Source organism: Mobula hypostoma, chromosome 4 (assembly GCF_963921235.1).
Source record: "Mobula hypostoma chromosome 4, sMobHyp1.1, whole genome shotgun sequence".
NCBI lineage: Eukaryota > Metazoa > Chordata > Chondrichthyes > Myliobatiformes > Myliobatidae > Mobula > Mobula hypostoma.
In genome coordinates, this window is record NC_086100.1 from 188145089 (window position 1) to 188169115 (window position 24027).

At 43.8% G+C, this 24027-nt stretch overlaps 1 protein-coding gene across 6 annotated transcripts in view; it reads left to right on the forward strand.

Moving 5' to 3' along the window:
* The window catches only part of slc4a11 (solute carrier family 4 member 11), a 302038-nt gene that overhangs the window by 108783 nt on the left and 169228 nt on the right, over nt 1–24027 (forward strand). For 4 of the 6 annotated variants that reach the window (XM_063047132.1, XM_063047129.1, XM_063047131.1 and 1 more), the window contains exon 3: nt 19510–19659. In XM_063047132.1, coding sequence (XP_062903202.1) covers nt 19515–19659 — 145 coding nt within the window. In that variant the 5' untranslated portion in view covers nt 19510–19514. Of the gene's footprint in view, nt 1–18855; nt 19127–19509; nt 19660–24027 lie in introns of those variants that run through there. The other 2 variants (XM_063047133.1, XM_063047134.1) reach the window with 2 other exon arrangements.

Here is a 24027-nt window from a genome sequence, read left to right on the forward strand (position 1 = left end):
AAGTCCTTATAAATTTTCTCTGCGCTCTTTCAAGCTTATTGATATCTTTGCTGTAGGTGAGTGACTGGAACTGCACACAATACTCTAAACTAGGTCTGTCTCTGTCCTGTACAACTTCAGCATAAATTCCCAACTCCTGTATGCAATATTCTTATTTATGAGGGCTAATGTGTCAAAAGCCACCTTCATGACCCTATCCACCTGTGATGCCACTTTCGATGAATTATGGATCTGTAACAACCCTATCAACTTGATGGACACGGATCTCAAAATTCTTCTTCCTCCATACTGCAAAGAATCTTGTCATTAACCCTGTGTTCTATCTTTAACTTCATCCCTCCATTTTTATTTTCATTGGGGTTCCACTGCAATTAAGCAATCTCTTTGTATCTGAGATGTATGCACCGATGATTTTTTTAAAAAAAAGTGTCCAAATCTGGCCTCTGACCAAAATCCGTGAAGATAAATAAATAAAGGATTAATAAATTTCACAACATATGTCGGTGATACTAAACCTGATTCTGAATGATTTTGCAGCTGATTTGCCCAATTAAATTGGGGAAGATAGTGTGAAAATAATGGATATGTACTGTATGGCCAGTGATGGCTGAAAATAGCTTTCGAACTGGGATTAGGGGGCAAAAACAAAGATGGGTGTTTCAGTTCAACCACCAATTTGAATGACAGAACAGAGTCGAGAAGTTAGTAGATCTACTTCAGCTCTCGTTTCTCCTGGGAAAAACTCTGTTATTACCTTGTCAAGGCAATGTGTGATTAAAGAATTTCCAAAGCTGCACTCCCCACCGGATGTCCTATAACTCTACAGTAGCAGTTAGCACTATGCTATTACAGCTCAGGGCATCAGAGCTGGAGTTCAATTCTGATGTCGTCTGTATGTTGTCCCTGTGGAATGTGTGAGTTTTCTCCAGGTGCTCCAGTTTCCTCCCACAGTCCAAAGGCATACTGGTTAGTAGGTTAATTTGTGTTTGTAAATCGTCCCGTGATTAAGCCCAGGTTGTATCGGGGTAGCTGGGTGGTGTGGCTGGAAGGGGTTATTCTGCTCTGTATCTCAAAGTTCAAAATAAATTTATTATCGAGGTACATGTATGTCAGTATATACAACCCTGAGATTTATTTCCTTGTGGGTATGCTCAGTAAATCTAATAACCATAATAGGATCAATGAAAGAGCACGCTAACTGGTGCACAACTAATGTGTGAAGGGCAACCAGCCGCGCAAGTACAAAGGGAAAGCAATAAATATCAAGAACATGAGATGGAGAGTGTTCATAGGTTGTGGGAACATTGTTGGAGATGGGCAAGTGAAGTTGAATGAAGTTATCACCATTGGTTCAAGAGTCTGATGATTGTGGGGTGATAACTGTTCCTGAACTTGGTGGGGTGAGTTGTGAGGCTCCTGTACCACCACCTTGATGGTAGCAGTGAGAAGGGAGTATGTCCGTGGCGGTGGGGGTCGCTGATGATGCATGCTGCTTTCCTGTGACGTTGTTCTGTCTAAATGTGCTCAGCGGTGGGGAGAGCTTTGCCCATGATTTACTGGGCTGTATCCACTTTTTGTAGGATTTTCTGTTCAAGGGCATTAGATGAGTTTGTCCAGCATTTTGCGTGTGTGTGTTGCTTTGGATTTCCAGCAAATGCAGAATCTCTTGTGTTTGTGAAGCAGCCAGTTAATATACTCTCCACCACACATCCATAAAAGTTTGTCAAAGTTTTTTGATGTTGTGTGGAATCATCACGAACTCCAAAGGAAGTGGAGGCACTGCCATGCTTTTTTTCCATAATTGCACTTTCAAAATCCTTTGAAAGGATAACACCGAGAATTTAAAATTGTTGACCCTCTCCACCTCTGATCAACGAGGACTGACTCATGGACCTCCGGTTTCCTTCTCCTGAAGTCAATAATCAGCTCCTTGGTCTTGCTGACATTGAATAAGAGGTTGCTGCTGTCTTACCACTCAGCCAGATTTTCAATCTTCCTCCTATATGCTGATATATCACCACCGTAGATTTGGCCTACAACAGTGGTGTCGTCAGCTAATTTGAATGTGGCATTGGAGCTGTGCTTAGCCACAAAGTCATAAGTGTAAAGAGTAGAGCGGGAGGCTAAGCACACTGCCTTGTGGTGCACCTGTGCTGATGGAGATTGTGGCGGAGATATTGTTGCCGATCTGAATTGACTGCGGTCTGCAAATGAAGAAATTGAGGATCTAATTACACAATTACACAGGGAGATACTGAGGCCAAGTCCTGAAGCTTATTGATTAGTTTTGAGGAGATGATAGCATTGAATGCTGAGCTGTAGTCAATGAAGAACATCCTGATTTATGCATTTTTTGCTGTTCAGGGTTGAGTGAAATGGTATCTGCTATAGACCTGTTGAACCAGTAGGAAAATTGGAGCGGATTCAGGTTGGTTCTCAAGCAGGAGTTGATGTGTTTCATCACTAACCTCTCAAAGCACTTTATCACTGTGGATATGAGTGCTACTGGGTGATCGTCAGTCATTGAGGCAGATTATCATGTTCTTCTTAGGGAATGGTATAACTGAAGCAGGTGGGTACCTCAAAATGCCAAAGCGAGAAGTTAAAATACTCAGTGGACACTCCAGCTAGTTGATTAGCACAGGTCTTTAGTATTTGGCCAGGTACCGTAACTGGGCTGGATGCTTTCTGTGGGTTCACCTTCCTGAAGGATGTTCACGTGTTGGTCTTGGAGGCTGAAATCACATTATCAATGTGGGCCGTGGGGGTTTGTGAACTCTCATTCATTCATTCAGTCCCTCCCTCCCTCCCAGACATCAGGGTATGGGAATGTCTCTGACAATGCATTTCATCCAGACATGAAAGGTCTTGTTTCTAGAGCAGGTTTAAGAACCTTGATTTCCATTTCCTTCTGAAGAGGTGGAGGTGGGATGAGAAGGGCTAGAAATGATGAATGAGAAGAAATGTTTGAATAATATATTTAAAAAAAAATATTTGTTATTTTAGAAGAGCTGGGTAACATTTGTGGTTTTAAGCATGACAAACAACCAAACAGTAATAGGAAGTTGGTTTACATCCTGTTTTTTGTGATTCTTTTTTTAAAAAAAGAGGAAATATGTTTTTTTTCCAGTTTTTTCATCTCTGCTGCATCTGTTCCCAGGATGACACCTTTCAAGGACATTAGAGATGTCTTCCTCCTTCAAAGAACAGGGTTTCCCTTCCTCCACTATTGACGTTGCCCTCACCTAATCTTCTTGCTGTCATAACAGGATGGAGTTCCTCTTGGCCTTGCGTACCACCCCATGAACCTTCACATCATTCTCCAGGACTTCGACCATTTTCAACAGGTTCTACCACCAAACACATCTGTACCACACATCTCCCCTCTCCGAGCCCACCCACTCTCTGCTTTCTGCAGGAATCGCTCCCTCTGAGATTCCCTTGTCTGTTTGTTCCTCTCTAGTAATCTTCCTCCTGGCATGTATCCCTGCAAGTGACAAATGCTACACTTGCTCATTCACCTCCTCCCTCATCTCCATTCAGGGCCCCAAACAGTCCTTCCAGGTGAGGCCCCACTTCGTCTATGAATCAGTTGGGCTTTTCTATTGTAAACTGGTGCTCCCGATGTAGCCTCCTCTATGTTGATGAGACCCAACGTAAATTGGGGGACCACTTCGAGTATCTCTGCTCCATCCACAAAGAGCAGAATTTCCCAGTAGCCAACCAGTTCAATTCCTAGCCCCATTCTAACACGTTGGCCCATGATGTTCACTACTGCCCTGATGAGGCACCCTCGGTGGAGGAGCAGCACCCTATATTCTGTCTAGGTGGTCTCTAACCTGATGGTGTGAATGTTGAATTTTTTTTCCCTCCCCTCCTATTCTATTCTCCACTCTCGCCTCTTACCTTTCCCGCTCACCTGCCTATCACTTCCCGCAGTACCGCTCTTTCCCATTCTCCCATGTCAATTCTCTTCTATCACCTTTTACCTTTTTCTACCAATTGCCTCCGTTTACTTCATCCATACTCCCCTACCCACCCACCTTTCCCCCTCAGTTGATTTCATCCATCACCTGTCAGCTTGTACTCCTTCCCCTTCCTCCACCTTCTTATTTTAATTCCAGTCCTGATGAAGAGTCATGGCCCAAAATGCTGAATGCTTATTCCCCTAATGGATGCTGCTTGACCTGCTGTATTGCTTCAGCACTGTGTGTGTGTGTGTGTGTGTGTGTGTGTGTGTGTGTGTGTGTGTGTGTGTCCCATCACTTCATGGTTGGCTCTTCAATCGTAATTGGACCACTTTGATGTGGCTAAGCAAGCCATGCAGTTTTATTGAATCATTAAATGTAATGGTTGAAGCATTTGTCGTATCACTGTTCTCTCATGCTAGGCGGAATGGACAGTAAGTATTATATTTGTCAGTATCCCTTTCCCACCAATACCTTAATTTACTTCGTTCCCACCCACATGGCTTCATCTAGCACCTTCCAGCTTGTCCTCCTTCCCCATCCCCACCATTTTATTCTGGTATCTTCACCCTTCCTTTCTAGTCCTGACGAAGGGTTTCATCCTGAAATATTGACTGTTTATTCTTTCCATTGATGCTGCCTGACCCTGCTGAGTTCCTCTAGCATTTTGTGTGTGTTGATTAGGGAACTGGTTGATCAGGTTGCTGGATTAACATAGAGCAGAGGTGAACTCTTTACCTTTGCTTTGTGCCTAGTTGAATGTAATAGATGGTCTCTGCTTTGTCTCAACCAAGCAATAGCGTAACACGTCACTAAATGGTTAGGATTTAAATACCACAATGGAATCTTAATCACCTTCAGTCATGGGCATTACTTAGAGCACCTGAGCTAGGCCAACAGTTGTCCAAAAAAAAAGCATGAGAGATTCTGCAAATGCTGGAAGAATTCAGCAGGTCAGGCAGCATCTATGGTTGGGAAACAAGCAGTCAACGTTTTGGGCCGACACCCTTCATCAGGACTGGAAAGGAAGGGGTAGAAACCAGAATAAGTTGGGAAGAGGGGAAGGAGTACAAGCTAGAAGGTAACACACACAAAATGCTAGGAGAACTTAACAGGTCAGGTGGCTTCCATCGGAATAAATAGATTCTCATGCTTCAAGCCAAGACCATTCTTCAGGGCTGAAGGTGATGGGTGAGGCGCGGTGAGAGGGAAGGTGGCGATCAACACAACTTGCCTCATCATAGCCAGCAAGCAAGTTTTGAGTTATAATATTAATATGATTGGCATTCGTCAGATTATTTCTCAGCTGTAGTTTGTTGCTCTTGTATAGTTGAGTGAAAATGATGCAGTAAACTGTTGGCCTCTGGGCACTAAATTAATCGTCAACGTGGACTTGAGTTGCACTTCAAAGTTCAAAGTAAATTTAATATCGAAGTACATATGTCAGCATGTACAACCCTGAGCTTCATTTTCGAGTGGGCATTCACAGTAAATGCAAAAACAATAGAATCAATTTTAAAAAATGCACACAAGAGGATAAACAACTATGTGCCAAAAATGACAGACTGTGCAAGTACAAAAAAAACAATAAATATTGAGATCATGAGTTGTAGAGTCCTTAAAGTGAGCCTTAAGTGAGTCCATACATTGTGGAATTGGTTCAGTGTTGGGGTGAGTGAAGTTATCCCCTGTGGTTATACAGCCTGATGACTGACAAATAACTGTTCCTGAACTTGGTGATGTGGCACTCGAGGCTCCTGTACCACCTTCCTTAATGGATGCTGATTTCCTGTGACAGTGCTCTTTGCAGATGTGCTTTACCTGTGACAAACTGGGCTTCATTGGGAAGGAACAATTCCCATGCAGTTGTTTGATATTTCTGTTGCTGTATCATAAACTTCAAGTATCATCGCATCTTGTTTGGTTTTAAACTCTCAAGCGCTGAGATGCTCGGCCACCATAACCCTGCACTTCCATGGAAGCTTATATTGTGCATGTTTTATTAAGCAATGTGTTGACATGCTTTTAAGTGTTGTACTGTAACACTGATCATTCATCTTAAAGCCATTACTGCCCTAGAATTTAAACACCTACTTTAGTTGTAGTTTTGGTTCATTGTAGCACAGGTGTGCCCGAGTAATCTATTGGGGGCCCCCGGGAGGAGGAAGTACAGTCGACATTTTGTGCCAGAACCCTTTCCAGCATTTTGTGTGTGCCGCCCATGTAATCTAATGTGTTGTCCAAGGCAATCGTGATGGAGAGTTCTGTGATGCACAGAAATGTATAAATGGAAACTCCTTTTGTTGCTTATTAAATCTCCAATTTCAGCACATCTCTGAATGTGTGCAATGCTCTTTCTGAATCTTAATAAACATTTTTATTTCCATCTGAATTTTTTGATGTGGGTCTCAAAGAGGAAGAACAGTGATATAATTTGACAAGTGCCCTTTCTCTGAATATCAAGTTTTACAAAAAAAAAATTGAAAATTATTTTTAAAAAATTATTATTTAATTTATTATTTTAAATTTTAATTATTTTGCATGTTCATTCCTTTGTGTTGTCATGTTGTGTATTCTGGAACATGTGACTTTTGTCTTCCTTTCAACAAAATTGACTCTAAGTTGGAAGGATTTATTTCCATTAGGATGTTTTCCTTTTCTGTCCTCACATCTCACAGTCACTTCAGCTCTCACTAATTTGCCCTTTTTCTCTCATTGCTTCTATTTTCTGAAGGAATAAGTTAGTATGTAAATTACAATCCCTTCATGATGAGTTTGGCCCTTCTCCCATCTATTTTACTACTTTATCTGATGTGAACAGTAGGGAGAAACACAAAATGCTGGAGGAGCTCAACAGGTCAGGCAGTATCTGTGGAGAAGTAGCATTCCCTCCGCAGATGTTGCTTGATCTGCCGAGTTCCTCCAAAGTTTTCGATGGTGTTTGTGAACAGTAGGGAAATTGGTCTGCGCTTGATAGACTGGAGGCCTATCCTGTTCTGTATTTAATACTTTAGTGATATTTGAGTAATTGTGTGTGTATCCTTGTTAATTTAATGATTATGGGTTATGTGTTTTTAAAAGTGAATTCCATATGTCACATGCTACCACATGATACATGAGCACCTCACTTAAAGTGAAACAGAGAAAACCTACAGCACAATATAGGCCCTTCAGCCCACAAAACTGTACCAAACACATGACCTAGGGTTACCCATAGCCCTCTATTTTCTGAGCTCCATGTACCTGTCCAGGAGTCTCTTTTATATAAACAAAACCCTATCGTATTCGCCTCCACCACCGTCGCTGACAACCCATTCCACACGTTCACCACTCTTTTTAAAAACAAACAAACTTGCCCGTGACATCTCCTCTGTACCTACTTCCAAGCACCTTAAAACTGTGCCCTCTCATGCTACCATTTCAGCCCTGGGAAGAAGCCTCTGACTATCCATACGATCAATGCCTTTCATTATCTTACACACCTCTATCGGATCACCTCTCGTCTGCCGTCACTCCAAGGAGAAAAGGCCCAGTTCACTCAACCTATTCTCATAAGGCATGCTCCCCAATCCAGGCAACATACTTGTAAACAACAGGAATTCTGCAGACGCTGGAAATTCAAGCAACACACATAAAAGTTGCTGGTGAACGCAGCAGGCCAGGCAGCATCTCTAGGAAGAGGTGCAGTTGACGTTTCAGGCCGAGACCCTTCGTCAGGACTGAAACGTCGACTGCACCTCTTCCTAGAGATGCTGCCCAAACATACTTGTAAATCTCCTCTGCACCCTTTCCATGGTTTCCACATCCTTCCCATAGTGAGGCGACCAGAACTGAGCAGAGTACTCCAAGTGGGGTATGACCAGGGTCTTGTATAGCTGCAACGTTACCTCTTGGCTCCTAAACTCAAGGCCAATGTACCGTATGCTTTCTTAACCACAGAGTTGATCTGCGCAGCAGCTTTGAGTGTCCTATGGACTTGGACCCCAAGATCCCTCTGATCCTCCATATTGCTAAGTGTCTTACCATTACTACTATAGTCTGTCATCATATTTGATCTACCAAAGTGAACCACCTCACACATATGTGGGTTGAACTCCATCTTCCACTTTTCAGTCCAGTTTTGCATCCTATTGATGTCCCGCTATAACTTCTGATAGCCCTCCACACTATCCACAACACCTCCAACCTTTGTGTCATCAGCAACTTTACTAACCTATCCCTCCACTTCCTCATCCAGGTCATTCATAAAAATCACAAACAGTATGGGTCCCAGAACAGATCCCTGAAGCACACCACTGGTCACCAACCTCCACGCAGAATATGACCTGTCTACAACCACTCTTTATATTCTGTGGGCAAGCCAGTTCTGGATCCACAAAGCAATGTCTGCTTGGAATCCACTTTCTCAAAAAGCCTTGCATGGGGTACCTTATCGAATGCCTTGCTGAAATCCATATACACTACCTCTACTGCTCTGTCTCCATCAATGTGTTTAGTCACATCCTCAGAAAATTCAATCAGGCTCGTAAGGCACGGCCTACTTTTGACAAAGTCATGCTGACTACTCCTAATCATATTATATCTCTCCAAATGTTCATAAATCCTGCCTCTCAGGATCTTCTCCATCAACTTACCAACCACTGATGTAAGACTCACTGGTCTTACCACGAAGTTGGACCCAAATTTCAGACTCCTGGTGTTTTCCTTTGAATTGGCTTAATGTGTGTGTGTGTGTGAGAAGGGGTTTGTTCTGCTATTATTTTATTTCTTGTTGTGTTCTGTTGTTCTGCCAAGTATTTTGGTCATGTTGGCATCTGAATCTGTGATGATATTTGTGGGCTGTCTCCAGCACACCCTTGGGTGTGTTGGTTCATGCAAATCACACGTTTCACTGTTTACTTCCATGTACGTGTGATAAATAAATTAATCTGAATCTACATCTGGAACGAATGACCAGCCCGTTTTGTTAAATCACAAACAAGAGGAAAATCTGCAGATGCTGGAAATACAAGCAACACACAAAATGCTGGAGGAACTCAGCAGGCCAGGCAGCCTCTACGGAAAAGAGTGAACAGTCGTTTTGGGCCGAGACCCTTCATCAGGACTAATAGTGGCCAAAGGACCGAGGGTAATGGATGAACTGAAGGAAATTTATATTAGGCAGGAAATGGTGTTGGATAAACTGTTGGGTCTGAAGGCTGATAAGTCCCCGGGACCTGATGGTCTGCATCCCAGGGTACTTAAGGAGGTGGCTTTAGAAATCGTGGACACATGGGTAATCATTTTCCAACGTTCTATAGATTCAGGATCAGTTCCTGTGGATTGGAGGGTGGCTAATGTTGTCCTTCTCTTCAAGAAGGGAGGAAGAGAGAAAACGGGGAATTATAGACCGGTTAGCCTGACGTCGGTGGTGGGAAAGATGCTGGAGTCAATTATAAAAGATGAAATTACGACACATTTGTATATCATTAACAGGATTGATCCGAGTCAGCATGGATTTACGAAGGGAAAACCACGCTTGACTAATCTTCTGGAATTTTTTTGAGGATGTAACTATGAAAATGGACAAGGGAGAGCCAGTGGATGTAGTGTACCTGGACTTTCAGAAAGCCTTTGATAAAGTCCCACATAAGAGATTAGTGGGCAAAATTAGGTCACATGATATTGGGAGCAGAGTACTGACATGGATTGAAAATTGGCTGGCTGACAGGAAACAGAGTAGCGATTAACGGGTCCCTTTCAGAATGGCAGGCGGTGACCAGTGGGGTACCGCAGGGTTCAGTGCTGGGACCACAGCTGTTTACAATATATATTAATGATTTAGATGAAGGGATTAAAAGTAACATTAGCAAATTTGCAGATGACACAAAGCTGGGTGGCAGTGTGAAATGTGAAGAGGGTGTTCTGAGAATGCAGGGTGACTTGGGCAGGCTGGGTGAGTGAGTGGATGCATGGCAGATGCAGTTTAATGTGGATAAATGTGAGATTATCCACTTTGGTAAGAACGGGAAGGCAGATTATTATCTGAATGGTGTCAAGTTAGGAAAAGGGGAAGTACAACGAGATCTAAGTGTTCTTGTACATCAGTCACTGAAAGCAAGCAGGCAAGTACAGCAGGCAGTGAAGAAAGCTAATGGCATGCTGGCCTTCATAACAAGGGGAATTGAGTATAAGAGCAAAGAGGTCCTTCTGCAGCTGTACAGGGCCCTGGTGAGACCACACCTGGAGTACTGTGTGCAGTTTTGGTCTCCAAATTTGAGGAAGGACATTCTTGCTATTGAGGGAGTGCAGCGTAGGTTCACAAGGTTAATTCCTGGGATGGCGGGACTGTCATATGTCGAAAGATTGGAGCGACTGGGCTTGTATGCACTGGAATTTAGAAGGATGAGAGGGGATCTGATTGAAACATATAAGATTATTAAGGGATTGGACATGCTGGAGGCAGGAAGCATGTACCCGCTGATGGGTGAGTCCAGAACCAGAGGTCACAGTTTAAGAATAAGGGGTAGGCCATTTAGAACGGAGTTGAGGAAAAACTTTTTCACCCAGAGAGTGGTGGATATGTGGAATGCTCTGCCCCAGAAGGCAGTGGAGGCCAAGTCTCTGGATGCTTTCATGAAAGAGATGGATAGAGCTCTTGAAGATAGTGGAATCAAAGGTTATGGGGATAAGGCAGGAACTGGATACTGATTGTGGATGATCATCCATGATCACAGTGAATGGTGGTGCTGGCTTGAAGGGCCGAATAGCCTACTCCTGCACCTATTGTCTATTGTATTGACTGGAGGGGAAAAAAAATGAGGAGTCAGTAAAGAAGGTAGGGGGAGGAAGAAATAAAATGTAGTAGATGATGGTTGAAACTGGGGGAGGGGTGAAGTAAAGCGATAAGGTGAGAGAGAAATGATGAAAGGGGGTGGGGAAGGAGGGGGTTTTGCCATTATCGGAAGTTCAAGAAATCGATGTTCATGCTATCAGGTTGGAGCCTACCCAGACAGTGGAGGAGGTAGTCCTGTTGTGATGAGGCCACACTCTGGTTGGAGAAACAACAGCTTGTATTCCAGCAACACACACAAAAGTTGCTGGTGAACGCAGCAGGCCAGGCAGCATCTCTAGAAAGAGGTACAGTCGACGTTTCGGGCTGAGACCCTTCGTCAGGACTAACTGAAGGAAGAATGAGTAAGAGATTTGAGAGGGGGAGGGGGAGATCCAAAATGATAGAAGAAGACAGGAGGGGGAGGGATGGAGCCAAGAGCTGGACAGGTGATTGGCAAAGGGGATATGAGAGGATCATAGGACAGGAGGTCTGGGGAGAAAGACAAGGGGGGGTTGGAAACTCAGAGGATGCACAAGGGGTATAGTCAGAGGGAAAGAGGGAGAAAAAGAGAGAGAGGAAGAATGTGTGTGTACATAAATAACGGATGGGGTACAAGGGGGAGGTGGGGCATTAGCGGAAGTTAGAGAAGTCAATGTTCATGCCATCAGGTTGGAGGCTACCCAGACGGAATATAAGGTGTTGTATTCCATCTGGGCCACCTCAAACTGATGGCATGAACATCAATTTTCTTGAATTTCTGGTAATGGCTCCACCCCTTCCTTCATTTCCCTCTCTCACTTTATCTCCTTACTTGCCCATCACTTCCCTCTGGTGTCTTCCCCTTTTCTGTCTTCCATGGCCTTCTGTCCTATCAGATTTCCCCTTCTCCAGCCCTTTATCTCTTTCACCAATCGACTTCCAAGCTCTGTACTTCACACCTTCCTGGTTTCTCCTGTCGCCTACTACCTTGTGTTTCTTCCTCCCCTTTCTCTTCCCAACCCCTCCCGCACCTTCTTACTCTGAATTCTCATCAATTTTTTCCTCCAGTTCTGATGAAGAGTCTCTGCCCGAAACGACTGTACTCTTTTCCATAGTTGCTTCCTGGCCTGCTGAGTTCCTCCAGAATTGTGTGCGTTGTTTGTTTTGTCAAACTTTTACTGATTCTGAGAGAAGTTACCCACATAGAACTCGGGCAGCATCTATGGTGGGAAATACTGCATTTATTCCTCTGTAGATACTGCTTGACCTGCTGAGTTCCTCCAGCGTTGTGTGTGTGTGATCTTCTGTGTCTATGTTACTGCAGTGATATCAGAGCAGTGCAACATAACAAATGACAGCAGCAAATGTTAAACATGAGATCCTGCAGATGCTGGAAATCCAGAGCAACACACACAAAATGCCATGGGAACTCAGCACGTTAGGCAGCATCAATGGAGAGGACTTAAAAAGTCAACATTTTCAAAGTTGAAAGTAAATTTATTATCCAAGTACATGTATATCACAACTCCTGAGATTCATTTTCTTGAGGGCATACTCAGTAACTCCACAATAGAATCAGTGAAAGACTGCACCAACTGGGGCATTCAGCCAGTGTGAAGAAGACAACTGTACAAATACAAGAAGAAAGGAATAATAATAAATAAGCAATAAATATTGAGAACACAAGAGGAAGAGTCCTTGAAAGTGAGTCCATGGATTGTGGGAGCAGTTCAGTGACGGGGTGAGTGAAGTGATAACTATTCCTGAACCTGGTGGTGTGAGTTTTGGGCCAGGCTAGCAGAAGTAGGTTAAACTTGCAATTCAATGAGATCATGGCCACCTTCCTACTCTAGTTCAGTATTACTTGGTCTCTTATTCCCAGAGTAAAGAACTCCAAGTCAGACAAGTGAGAAGAGTCAAAAGAGAAGTTCATCAGCATTAGAACAACTTCTCATTTAAGCCCTATTTCCCCCCCCCCCCCACCCGGTTCTATCCACTTACTACAGTGGTTTATCCATAGTTTCTCCCCACTCCACATATGGCTATGATTCCATCTACCATTTGCAGCTTCTCTAATTGTCCCTGTTACTACCATCACTTTTACTTATCTGATTCCAGCACTGGTTAGCCACGGAATCCTAGAACACTACAGCACAGAAACTGGCCCTTCTGCCTATCTAGTCCATGCCAAAATCTTATTCTGCCTCGTCCCATCAACCTGCACCCATAAGACCATACAACACTGGAGCAGAATTAGGCCATTCAGCCCACTGAGTCTGCTCCACCATTCCATTATGGTTGATTTATTATCCCTTTCAACCCCATTTTGCTACCTTCTCTCTATAACCTTTAACACCCTCACTAATCAACAACCTATTGACCTCTGCTTTAAATATACAGAGTGAATTGGCCTCCGCAGCTGTCTGTGACAATGAATTCCACAGATTCATCACTCTGTGGCTAAAGAAATTCCTCCTTATCTCTGTTCTAAATGGTCGCTCCTCTATTCCAGGGTTTCTCAACCTTTTGCCATTGACCAACGCCATTAACCAAAGGGCCTGTGTACCTGAGCTTAGTAACCTTTGTTCTACTCTGAAACTCTGTGCTCTGGTCCTAGACTCCCCCACTATAGGAACCATCCTCTCCACACCCACTCTATGTAGTCCTTTCAATATTTGATAGGATTTAAGGAGATCCCCACTCATTCTTCTAAACTTCAGTAGTTACAGACCCAGAACCGTCAAATACCCCTTGTATGTTAGCTCTTTCATTTCTGGCATTATTTTCATGAACCCCCTTTGGACCTTCTCCAAAACCAGCACCTCTTTTAGATCAGGGGCTCAAACCTGCTCACAGTACTCCAAGTGAGGCCTCACCAGTACCTCATAAGGCTCCAGCCTTATATCCTTTTGTATTTTAGTCCTTGAAAAATGAATGCTAACATTACATTTGGCTTCCTCACCACAGACTCAACCTGCAAGCTGAGGGCAACCTGCACGACGACTCTCGGGTCTCTTTGCACCTTGGATTTTTGAGTTCGAAATGAGAATTCCTTTTGCTGACATGTTGTCATGACATCATGTCACTAAGCTTGATGATCCAAGTGTGTGTCTGGATGCTTAAATATTGAGGGTACCTGCCTCCACGATCTCCTCAGACAGTTTTGAGGATAATCGCCATTGGGGCAAGAATTCATTTTTTGATATGTGCAAAATTGTGTATCTGCTGCTCCCAAGGTGTGTGTAAGTAGATTAACCAGTAATTTTCAAATGAACATGGATAACTAATGAAAGGACCTGCTTTTCCTGCTGTCCGCAGGGGGGAGCGTCGGCTGTAAGAATTAAACACCAATCTTACTACCGTCTGTAAGGAGTTTGTACGTTCTCTCAATGGCCACGTGGGTTTCCTCTGGGTGCTGCTGTTCCTCCTGCATTCCACAGATGTATTGGCTATGCTGTGTTGGCATTGAAGCATGTTCTTGCTTGCAGCCTGCCCCCAGCATACCTTTGGACTGTTAGTTGTTGACACAAGATGCATTTTGCTGTATTTTTCCATGTGCTTGTGACAAAATAAAGCGAATGTTTTTCTTTATTTGATGGGCTGTGTAACTCTGAGCTGGTACAGAGGCCAAATGGTGTGATTCTGTGCTGAACGTTCGATGGCGTAGAGCATTTTTAGAGCATTTTTATCTTTGGGTCTTTTGTTCTGCAACTAACTCCCTGAAACCCTGAGCTGCTTGCCAGTTATACTCTCCACTCTGTACAACTGAAATTACCTTTTGGAGATTTGGCATTGTGAACTCACTGAAGTAAACTCTGGGTCCAGAATGTGGAGATCTTTTCTAGTCGCGGGGCTAAAGCAATCCTTCCTCGTAGTAGCTGAGAAAATTTCAGCGGCCAACTGGCTTTAATGTATTCTGGTAGTAAGTCCCTGTTATCTTAAATTGATTTAATCTTCAATAATGCAATTAAAATTTAAATCAGAATTAGTAGATTCTCTAATTTGCTTGAACTTGTTTATAATGTGGGTATTCTCATCAAGGTTCCAATTCTGTTTATTGCTCATGTGAGTAGGGCTGATTTGTGTTTTCTTGGAATTAAAAAAAAAAATTATGTACTGAGGTACATCTTGCATTTCATAGAGATCAATTCATTACAACAGTGCAAAGAGGAAGTACAAAGTAAAATGGCTTCAGTGCAGAATAAAGGTTTCCAGTTATTGAGAGTGAAGATGCAGTAAAATGCAAAGGTTTTCATGATATAGATTGAGGTTGAGTTCATTCTTGTACTAGGGCCCATTGTATCATCTATAACATTGGGATAACTGTCCTTGAGCTTGGCGGTATGTGTTCCCAGACATTTATGTTCTGTTTGCAAGGGTGGGTGGTTGGGGGGAAGGGGGAGGCACATTGGGGAGGAGAGAATGACTGGGGTGGGGGGGGGGAGGTCTTTGATCATTATATGCCCTGTCGTACGATGCAGGCGATCGTGGTCTCATGAGCATGATTGTTCTTGGCCAATTTTTCCACAGAAGTGGTTTGCTATTGGTGCCTTCTGGGCAGTGCCTTTCCAAGACAGGTGACCCCAGCCATTATCAATACTCTTCAGAGATTGTCTGGCTGGCGTCAGTGGTCGCATAACCAGGACTTGTGATTTGCACCAGCTGCTCATATGACCATCTACCACCTGCTCCCAAGGCTTCACGTGACCCTGTTTGGGGGGAGCGGTGCTAAGCAGGTGTTACACCTTTCCCAAAGGTGACCAGCAAGCCAGCAAAGGGGGGGGGGGGGGAGAGCAATCTTACATCTCCTTTGGTCAGAGGGAAAGTGCCAAATTCAAATTTGAATGATTGCAGTTTTTTTTTGGTGAAGGTACTGCCAGGGTGTGACTAGGTAGGATTTGGAGCCTGAAATAAAGGAATAACACATTGGGGTGGCATATGACTCGGAGAAGCTGTTGGTGTTATCTGATCCTGCTGCCTTTTGATAAATCTGATGTTTAATATCTTGTTGAATAATGTGTTTTTTTTTTGACCATTTACCATGTGTAAAGCCGGGACATCTCGGGGGAAGATTCCATGGAATCCTACAAGTATGTTTTCAGTCACAATTTTTCTTGCACCAAGGCATTATTGACATTTTGGAATTGATAAAAGGTCATGAGTGACATCTAGTGGCGAGGGTCCAATCTTTTATTTAGAGATACAATATGGTAAAAGACCCTTCTCACCCATTAAGCTTGTGCCACCCAATTGAACTCGTGACTGATTAATGTACTAATACATACGTCCTTGAAGTGTGGGAGTGAAATAAGGAAGCTGACATGGTCGGGAGGGAAACATACAAACTCTCTACAGGGGTGGGATTGAACCCGGGTTGCTGGTGCTGTAATAGTTACGCTAACTGCTGTTCAACCGTGTCAGTCTTACTGTCACTGACTTGACGAGCTTTGGATCTGGGTGGGGTTCTTTGGTCCCACAGCACTTTCCAGAAAGGTCCTGAAGTTTCCGGCTACCATCTCCCCTTCAACTTAATGTTCAAAAATTTTTAAAAAAAAGTTTAATTGGCTCTTTATTTCTTGGCTGCTTGTGAAATTATTCTGTGGTTAGGAATGCCTTTTCTTCTGTTTGCAATAACTGGGACCAGCTCGGAACACCAACTTTCTGTTCAACCATTGTCTGCACTCTGTATCCATATGACCTGCGTGGAATTCTGTGTCCATGTGATCAGAATGGTAATCCATGCCTGGAACCGAAAGAGATGGGGGTGATCTTAAAAGGATCTTTTGCATCTGTATTTACATGGGAGACAGACGCAGAGTCTATGGGAGTGAGGCATAGCAGCAGTGAAGTCATGGGCACTATACAGATTACAGGTCGAGGGGGCTAGGCATAATGGTTTGGCGTAAACTAGATGGGCTGAAGGGCCTGTTTCTGTGCTGTGGTGTCCTGTGACTGACTATAAACTTTGTGTGTGCCATACTCTGCCAGAGCCTCGGTGACCGCTTTTTTTTTTCAAGAGGTTGTGTTGGAGGAAAGATTCTGTGAGTGGTCCCCCACATCCTTCTCACAGTGCTTTTATTTTTACAAGGCTGAGTTTTGAGCTTGACACTCAACCCGGCATGGATGGAAAGCTTGCTGGGGAGCGGCCCGACTGCATTCGAACTTGGGAACCTTCGCCCCGGAGTCCGGCGCTGATGTCACTGCGCCACCAGCCGGCCAGACTATAAACTAGATCAATTAAAAATGGAAAATTCCATCCATTTGAAATGCATATGAAGGGTAGTCTTTCAAACGCTAGTGAACAGGACCACTGAAAACAGACCTAATTAAGAGTGTTATTGCTAGTTGCCTGAGGAGGCAATGCTCCACATGGACGAGAGGTGAGATGCATCGCTGATAACCATTTTGATGATGGAATTGGGCAGTATCTTTTGAATTGAGAGGAGGCGGCCATAGCCAGGCGAGGTGTCTACTAGGTAGGTATGGTACATAAACACCATGTACAATCTTCAGGTTCATTTCCTTGCAGGCATACTCAGTAAATCCAACAACTATAATAGAATCATTCCAAGACTGCACCCAGCAGGATAGGCAACCAGTGTGCAGAGGCAACAAACTGCAAATACAAAAGAGAAGTAAATAAGCAATAAGTATTGATAACATGAGATCGAGTCCTTGAATGTGAGCCTATTGGTTGTGGGAGTGTTTCAATGATGGGTTGGAGAGCCTGATGGTTGAGAATATAATTGTTCCTGATTAGATTAGATTAGATTCAACTTTATTGTCATTGTGCCAAGTACAGATACAAAGCCAATGAAATGCACTTCGCATCTGACCAGAAATGCAAAGAATAGTGTTATTTACAAGATAACTGCGAATAAAGGGTCGATCATAGAGGGATCGGAAGTGGAGAGAGTGAGCAGCTTCAAGTTCCTGGGTGTCAAGATCTCTGAGGATCTAACCTGGTCCCAACATATCGATGTAGTTATAAAGAAGGCAAGACAGCGGCTATATTTTATCAGGAGTTTGAAGAGGTTTGGTACGTCAACAAATACACTCAAAAAACTTCTATAGTTGTACCGGGGAGAGCATTCTGACAGCCTGCATCACTGTCTGGTATGGAGGGGCTACTGCACAGGACCAAAAGAAGCTGCAGAAGGTCATAAATCTAGTCAGCTCCATCTTGGGTACTAGCCTACAAAGTAGTCAGGACGTCTTCAGGGAATGGTGTCTCAGAAAGGCAGTGTCCATTATTAAAGACCTCCAGCACCCAGGATATGCCCTTTTCTCACTGTTACCATCAGGTAGGAGGTACAGAAGCCTGAAGGCACACACTCAGTGATTCAGGAACAGCTTCTTCCCCTCTGCCATCTGATTCCTAAATGGACATTGAATCTTTGGACACTACCTCACTTTTTTTAATATACAGTATTTGTTTTTGCACATTTTTAAAAAATCTATTCAATATAATTGATCTACTTGTTTATCTCCCCCCCACCCCCCAAATTTCACGTCACATGCTGGTGATAATAAACCTGATTCTAAACTTGGTGGTGTGAGTCCTGAGGCTCCTGTACCTTTGTGATTGCAGCGTAAGAATAGAACATGACCTAGGTAGTGGGGTGGGGAGAGGGAGGTCCCTAATGACTGATGTTGCTTTCCTGCGTGAACGCTCAGTGTAGACGTGCATACTGGTGGGGAGTGCTTTACCCATGATGGACTGGGCCCTAAACCAAACACAACACATCACCCATGGTATTATACTGTAAATTCAAAATGCATGTAGTAAACAGCACGCTGCCCTTGTGGTAAGCTTTTTAAATTAATTAGGTGTTTTTTTTTTAAAGTACTCCAGCTTCCTTGATGAATAGTTGGGATCAATAGTTCAGGGTTTTGGGTGTTAATCTAGTGACTTTATGAATGCTCATTTATCTCAAAGGTTCTGCCCCACTCTGGATAAATGTGTCCTGGTTCCCAAGTATGTTTTTCTGTTTGGGTACCAGTTTCTTTTTCACCAGGAGGTTTGACCCAACTGGGTTTTTCATTTATTAGGGCTATGCAAAATGGTGCTTATTGTCGTATTTGGTCTTGAAGGTACGGATTGATGGAATGTTTCCTTGGGAGAACGCCACGTAATATTTGCCGTTCTACTTGCATAGAAGAGAACGACCTGCACTGTGCCGCGGAGAACGAGCAGCAACTGCATAAGGAGAGATTGAACAAACAAAAGACCCAGCCACTTGCTTCCACTGCACCAGAATATGTGGATTCCCCAGTCTGCCTCTACAGCCACCTGAGGACTCACCGGTAGAAATCCTACCGGAATTAAGTGATCGCACTAACTCTCCGACTAGAAGTGGGTCAGGTGGGATAGTACAATCCCAATTAATTATTCAGACTGAAGTTTTTTAGGAATGTGCTTTATTTGTCACATGTACTTTGAATTGGGCAGTGAAATGAGTTATTGACCAACATAGTCTCACATTTCCCGCAACTCACTAATCGCAACACGTTCGTCTTTGGAACGTGGAATGAAACCCACCCGGTCATGGGGAGAACATACAAATTCCTTACTGACGGCGGTGGAATGAAACCTGGTTTGCTGGTGCTGTAATAGTGTTACACCAGCTGCTACACTGCCACGTTGCCCTCTGGATTGGGGCAAGTAAAGCTGTCTGTGTTTGTTATTAAATATTCACCGTTTCACACATGGCTATCTCTCAATTGCCAAACCTTCTGTTGTTGCAGGCGATATGACACCAGGCTGTGAAGATGGTAGTGAGGGCCGAGAGAATGGGGCAGATGAAGCCTACGAAACCGTAAACACGTCGACTATCTCTGATGACAGCATTCGTTTCTACGTCAACATGAATGTTGAACTGGAGCCAAATGCAGATGGTGAGTATCTGGCATGTGCGTTGCCATCCAGTACGAGGTGACTGAACGTTTATTTTGTTATGTATACTGGTGGTAGCACAATGAAAATTGCATTGCGAGTGTCAAGGGTTCTGTAGTAGAAGAGGATGGTTAGCTTGTCACATGTACATCAAAACGTACGGTGAAACGTGTACATCAGCGGTCAACGTGGTCGAGGATGTGTTGGGGGGGCAGCCCACAATCGTTGCAATATTTCCAGAGCCATCATAGCTCCCCTTCCCTTGTTCTGTTCCCCTTTCTGGCCTTTTGCCTGTTCTCTACCTGTCTATCACCTCCCCCGGGGCCCCTCCGCCCTCCCTTTCTCCTATAGTCCACTCCTATCAGATTCCTTCCTCTCCAGCCCTTTACTTTTCCCACCCACCTGGCTTTAGAAGACTATAAGACCATAAGACACAGGAGCAGAAATGGGCTATTTGGCCCATTCGAGTCTGCTTCACCATTCAATCATGGCTGATCCTTTTTTCCCCTCCTCAGCCCCACTCCCTGGCCTTCCCCCTGTAACCTTTGATGCCATGTCCAATCAAGTACCTATCAAGCTCTGCCTTTACTATACCCAACAACTTGGCTTCCATAGCTGCCTGTGGTAATAAATTCCACAAACTCACCACCCGCCAACTAGAGAAATTTCTCCACATCTGTTTTAAATGGATGCTCCTCTATCCTGAGGGTATGACCTCTTGGCCTAGACTCTCCCACCATGGGAAACATCCTTTCCAAATCTACTCTGTCTAGGCCTTTCAACATTCGTAAGGTTTCAATGAGATTCCCCCCTTATTCTTCCAAATCCCGGTGAGTACAGACCCAGAGTCATTAAACCCTTGTATGATAACCCTTCCATTCCCAGAATTGTCCTTGTGAACCTCCTCTGAACCCTCTCCAATGCCAGCACATCTTTTCTTTGATGAGGAGCCCAAAACTGCTCACAATACTCAAGGTGAGGCCTCACCAGTGCCTCGTAAGGCCTCAGCATCACATCCCTGCTCATGCATTCTAGACCTCTTGAAATGAATGCTGACATTGCATTTAATACCCTCACCACTGATTCAACCTGCAAGCTGACCTTTGGGGTTGTCTGCACAAGTACTCCCAAGTCCCTTTGCATCTCAGAGTTTTGGATTTTCTTTCCAGTTTTAGAAAATAGTCTGCACATCTACTTTTACTACCAAAATGCTTTGCAGTATTGTATTTCATTTGCCACTTTCTTGCCCATTCTCCTAATCTGTCTAAGTCCTTCTGCATCCTACTAGTTTCCTGAACACTACCTGCCCCTCCACCAACTTCATATCATCTGCGAACTTGGCAATAAATCGATCTATTCCATCATTTAGATCATTGATGTACAGCATAAAGATGCAGTCCCAACACTGACCCCTGCAGAACACCACTAGTCACTGGCAGCCAACCAGGGAAGGATCCCTTTATTCCCACTTGCTGCCTCCTGCCAATTAGCCAATACTCTAACCGTGTTAGTAATTTTCCTGAAATACCATGGGCTCTTAAATACCATGGGCTCTTAACTTGGTAAGCAGCCTCATGTGTGGCAGCTTTTGAAAGGCTTTCCGAAAGTCCAAATGTACAATATCCACTACATCCCCTTTATCTATCCTATGTGTAGTTTCTTCAAAGAATTCCAACAGGTTCATCAGGCAAGATTTTCCTTTAAGGAAACAATGCTGACTTTGTCCTATCTTGTCCTGTGTCACCAAGTACTCCATAACCTCATCCGTAACAATTGACTTTAACAACTTCCCAACCACTGAGGTTAGGCTAGCTTGTTTATTACTTCCTTTCTGCTGCCTTCCTCCTCTCTCAAAGAGTGAGGTGACCTTTGCAATTTTCCAGTCCTCTGGCACCATGCCAGAGTCCAACGATTCCTGAAAGATCATTACTAAATCCTCCACATTCTCTACCACGACCTCTTTCAGAACCCTAGGATACAGTTCATCTGGTCTGGGTGATTTGTGTACCCTTGAGTCTTTCAGCTTTTTGAGCCCTTCTCCCTTTGTAATAGTAACTGCCTATACTTCTCTTCCCTTGCACCCTTCAACATCGGACACACTGCTAGTGTTTTCCACAGCGAAGACTGATGCAAAATCCTCACTTAAGTTCATCTGCCATCTTTAACCCTGTTATTATTTTGCCGGCCTCATTTTCTAGTGGTCCTATATCCACTCTCATCTCTTTTATTTTTTTACATACTTGAAAAACCTTTTACTATCCACTTTGATATTGTTTGCTTTCATATTTCATCTTTTCCCTCTTAATGATTCTTTTAGTTGCTCTCTATAGGATTTTAAAAGCTTCCTAATCCTGTATTTTCCCACTCATTTTTGCTTTGTTGTTTGCTTTTACATGAGTTTTGACTTCCCTTGCCAGCCATGGTTGTACAATTTTGCCATTTTTTTGAAGAAATAAGTATTTCTTCATTCTTAGAATTATATATATATATATATATATATATATATATAGGCATCTGTTGGTCTCAGGAGACCATGGATTTGTGTCTTGGAAAGTTTCCAGGGTGCAGGCCTGGGCAAGGTTGTATGGAAGACCGGCAGTTGCCCATGCTGCAGGTCTCCCCTCTCCATGCCACCGATGTTGTCCAAGGGAAGGGCATTAGGACCCATACAGCTTGGCACCAGTGTAGTCGCAGAGCAATGTGTGGTTAAGTGCCTTGCTCAAGGACACAACACGCTGCCTCAGCCAAGGCTCGAACTAGCGACCTTCAAATCACTAGACGAACGCCTTATCCACTTGGCCACACGCCAACACATTCTTGGAGTACATCTATCCTGTACCTTCCTAATTTTTCTCAGAAACTTAAGCCATTGCTGCTCTGCTGTCATTCCTGCCAGCATCTCCTTCTAGTTTACTTTGGCCAGCTCCACTCTCATGCCACTGTAATTTCCTTTACCACTGAAATACCGCTATGTCAGATTTTACTTTCTCCTTATCAGATTTCAAGTTGAACTCAATCATAATGTGACCACTGCCTCTCGAGAGCTCTTTTACCTTAAGCTCCCTAATCACGTTTGGTACATAACACCCATTCCAGTTTAGCTGATTCCCTAGTAGGCTCAACGATAAACTGCTCTAAAGAGCCATTTTGTAGCCATTCAACAAATTCACTCTCTTGAAATTAATTACCAACCTGATTTTCCCAAACCACCTGCATGTTGGAATCCCCCATGACTATTATAATATTGTCGTTTTATCGCACTTTTTCTATTTCCCATTGTAACCTGTGATCCACATCCCAGCTATTGTTTAGAAGCCTGTAAATAACTGTCGTCAAGGTCTTTTACCCTTGCAGTTTAACTCGCCCCACAAGGATTCAACATCGTCCGATCCTATGTCACGTCTTTCTACCGATTTGATGCCATTCTTTACCAGCAGATCCACACCACCCCCTCTGCCTACCTCCCTATCCTTCTGACACAGTGTGTAACCTTGGACATTCAGCTCCCAACTACAACTATCCTTCTGCAATGATTCAGTGATGGCCACAACATCATACCTGACAATCTGTAAAAGTGCAACATGATCATCCACCTTATTTTTTATACTCCATGCATTGAGATATAACACTTTGAGTATTATATTTGCTACCCTTTTTGATTCTGCATCCCTAGTGCATTGGTACTCGCCCTGCTGGCTGTGATTTTGCCCTATCATCTGCCTGCCCTTCCTGACAGGCTGATTGCACACTATCTTTGCTTTCCTACCATCCGTCCTATCCTGAGTCCCTTCACTCCATTTTCCACCCCCCCTGCCAAATTAGTTTAAATCCTCCTGAACAGCTCTAACAAGCCTGCCTGCGTGAATGTTGGTCCCCCTCAGGCTCAGGAGCACCTGTTATTTTTGGACAGATCATTCCTCCCCCAGAAGAGATCCCAATGATCCAAGAACCTGAAGCCCTGCCCCTGCACTAGCTTCTCAGCCACACGTTAATCTGCCAAATCAAGCAACACACATCAAAGTTGCTGGTGAAGGTAGCATCTCTAGGAAGAGGTACAGTTGAGATTTCAGGCCGAGACCCTTTGTCAGGACTAACGAAGGGTCTCAGCTTGAAATGTTGACTGTACCTCTTCCTGGATTTGCTGCCTGGCCTGCTGCGTTCACCAGCAACTTTGATGTATGTTGCCTGAATTTCCAGCATCTGCAGAATCCCTCGTGTTTGCGAATCTGCCAAATCATCCTGTTTCTACCCTCACTGGTGTGGGGCTCAGGCAGCAATCCAGAAATTGCTATCCTGGAGGTCCTGCTTCTGAACTTTCTGCCTAGCTCTCTGAATTCTCTTTTCAGGACCTCTTTACTTTTCCTTCCTAT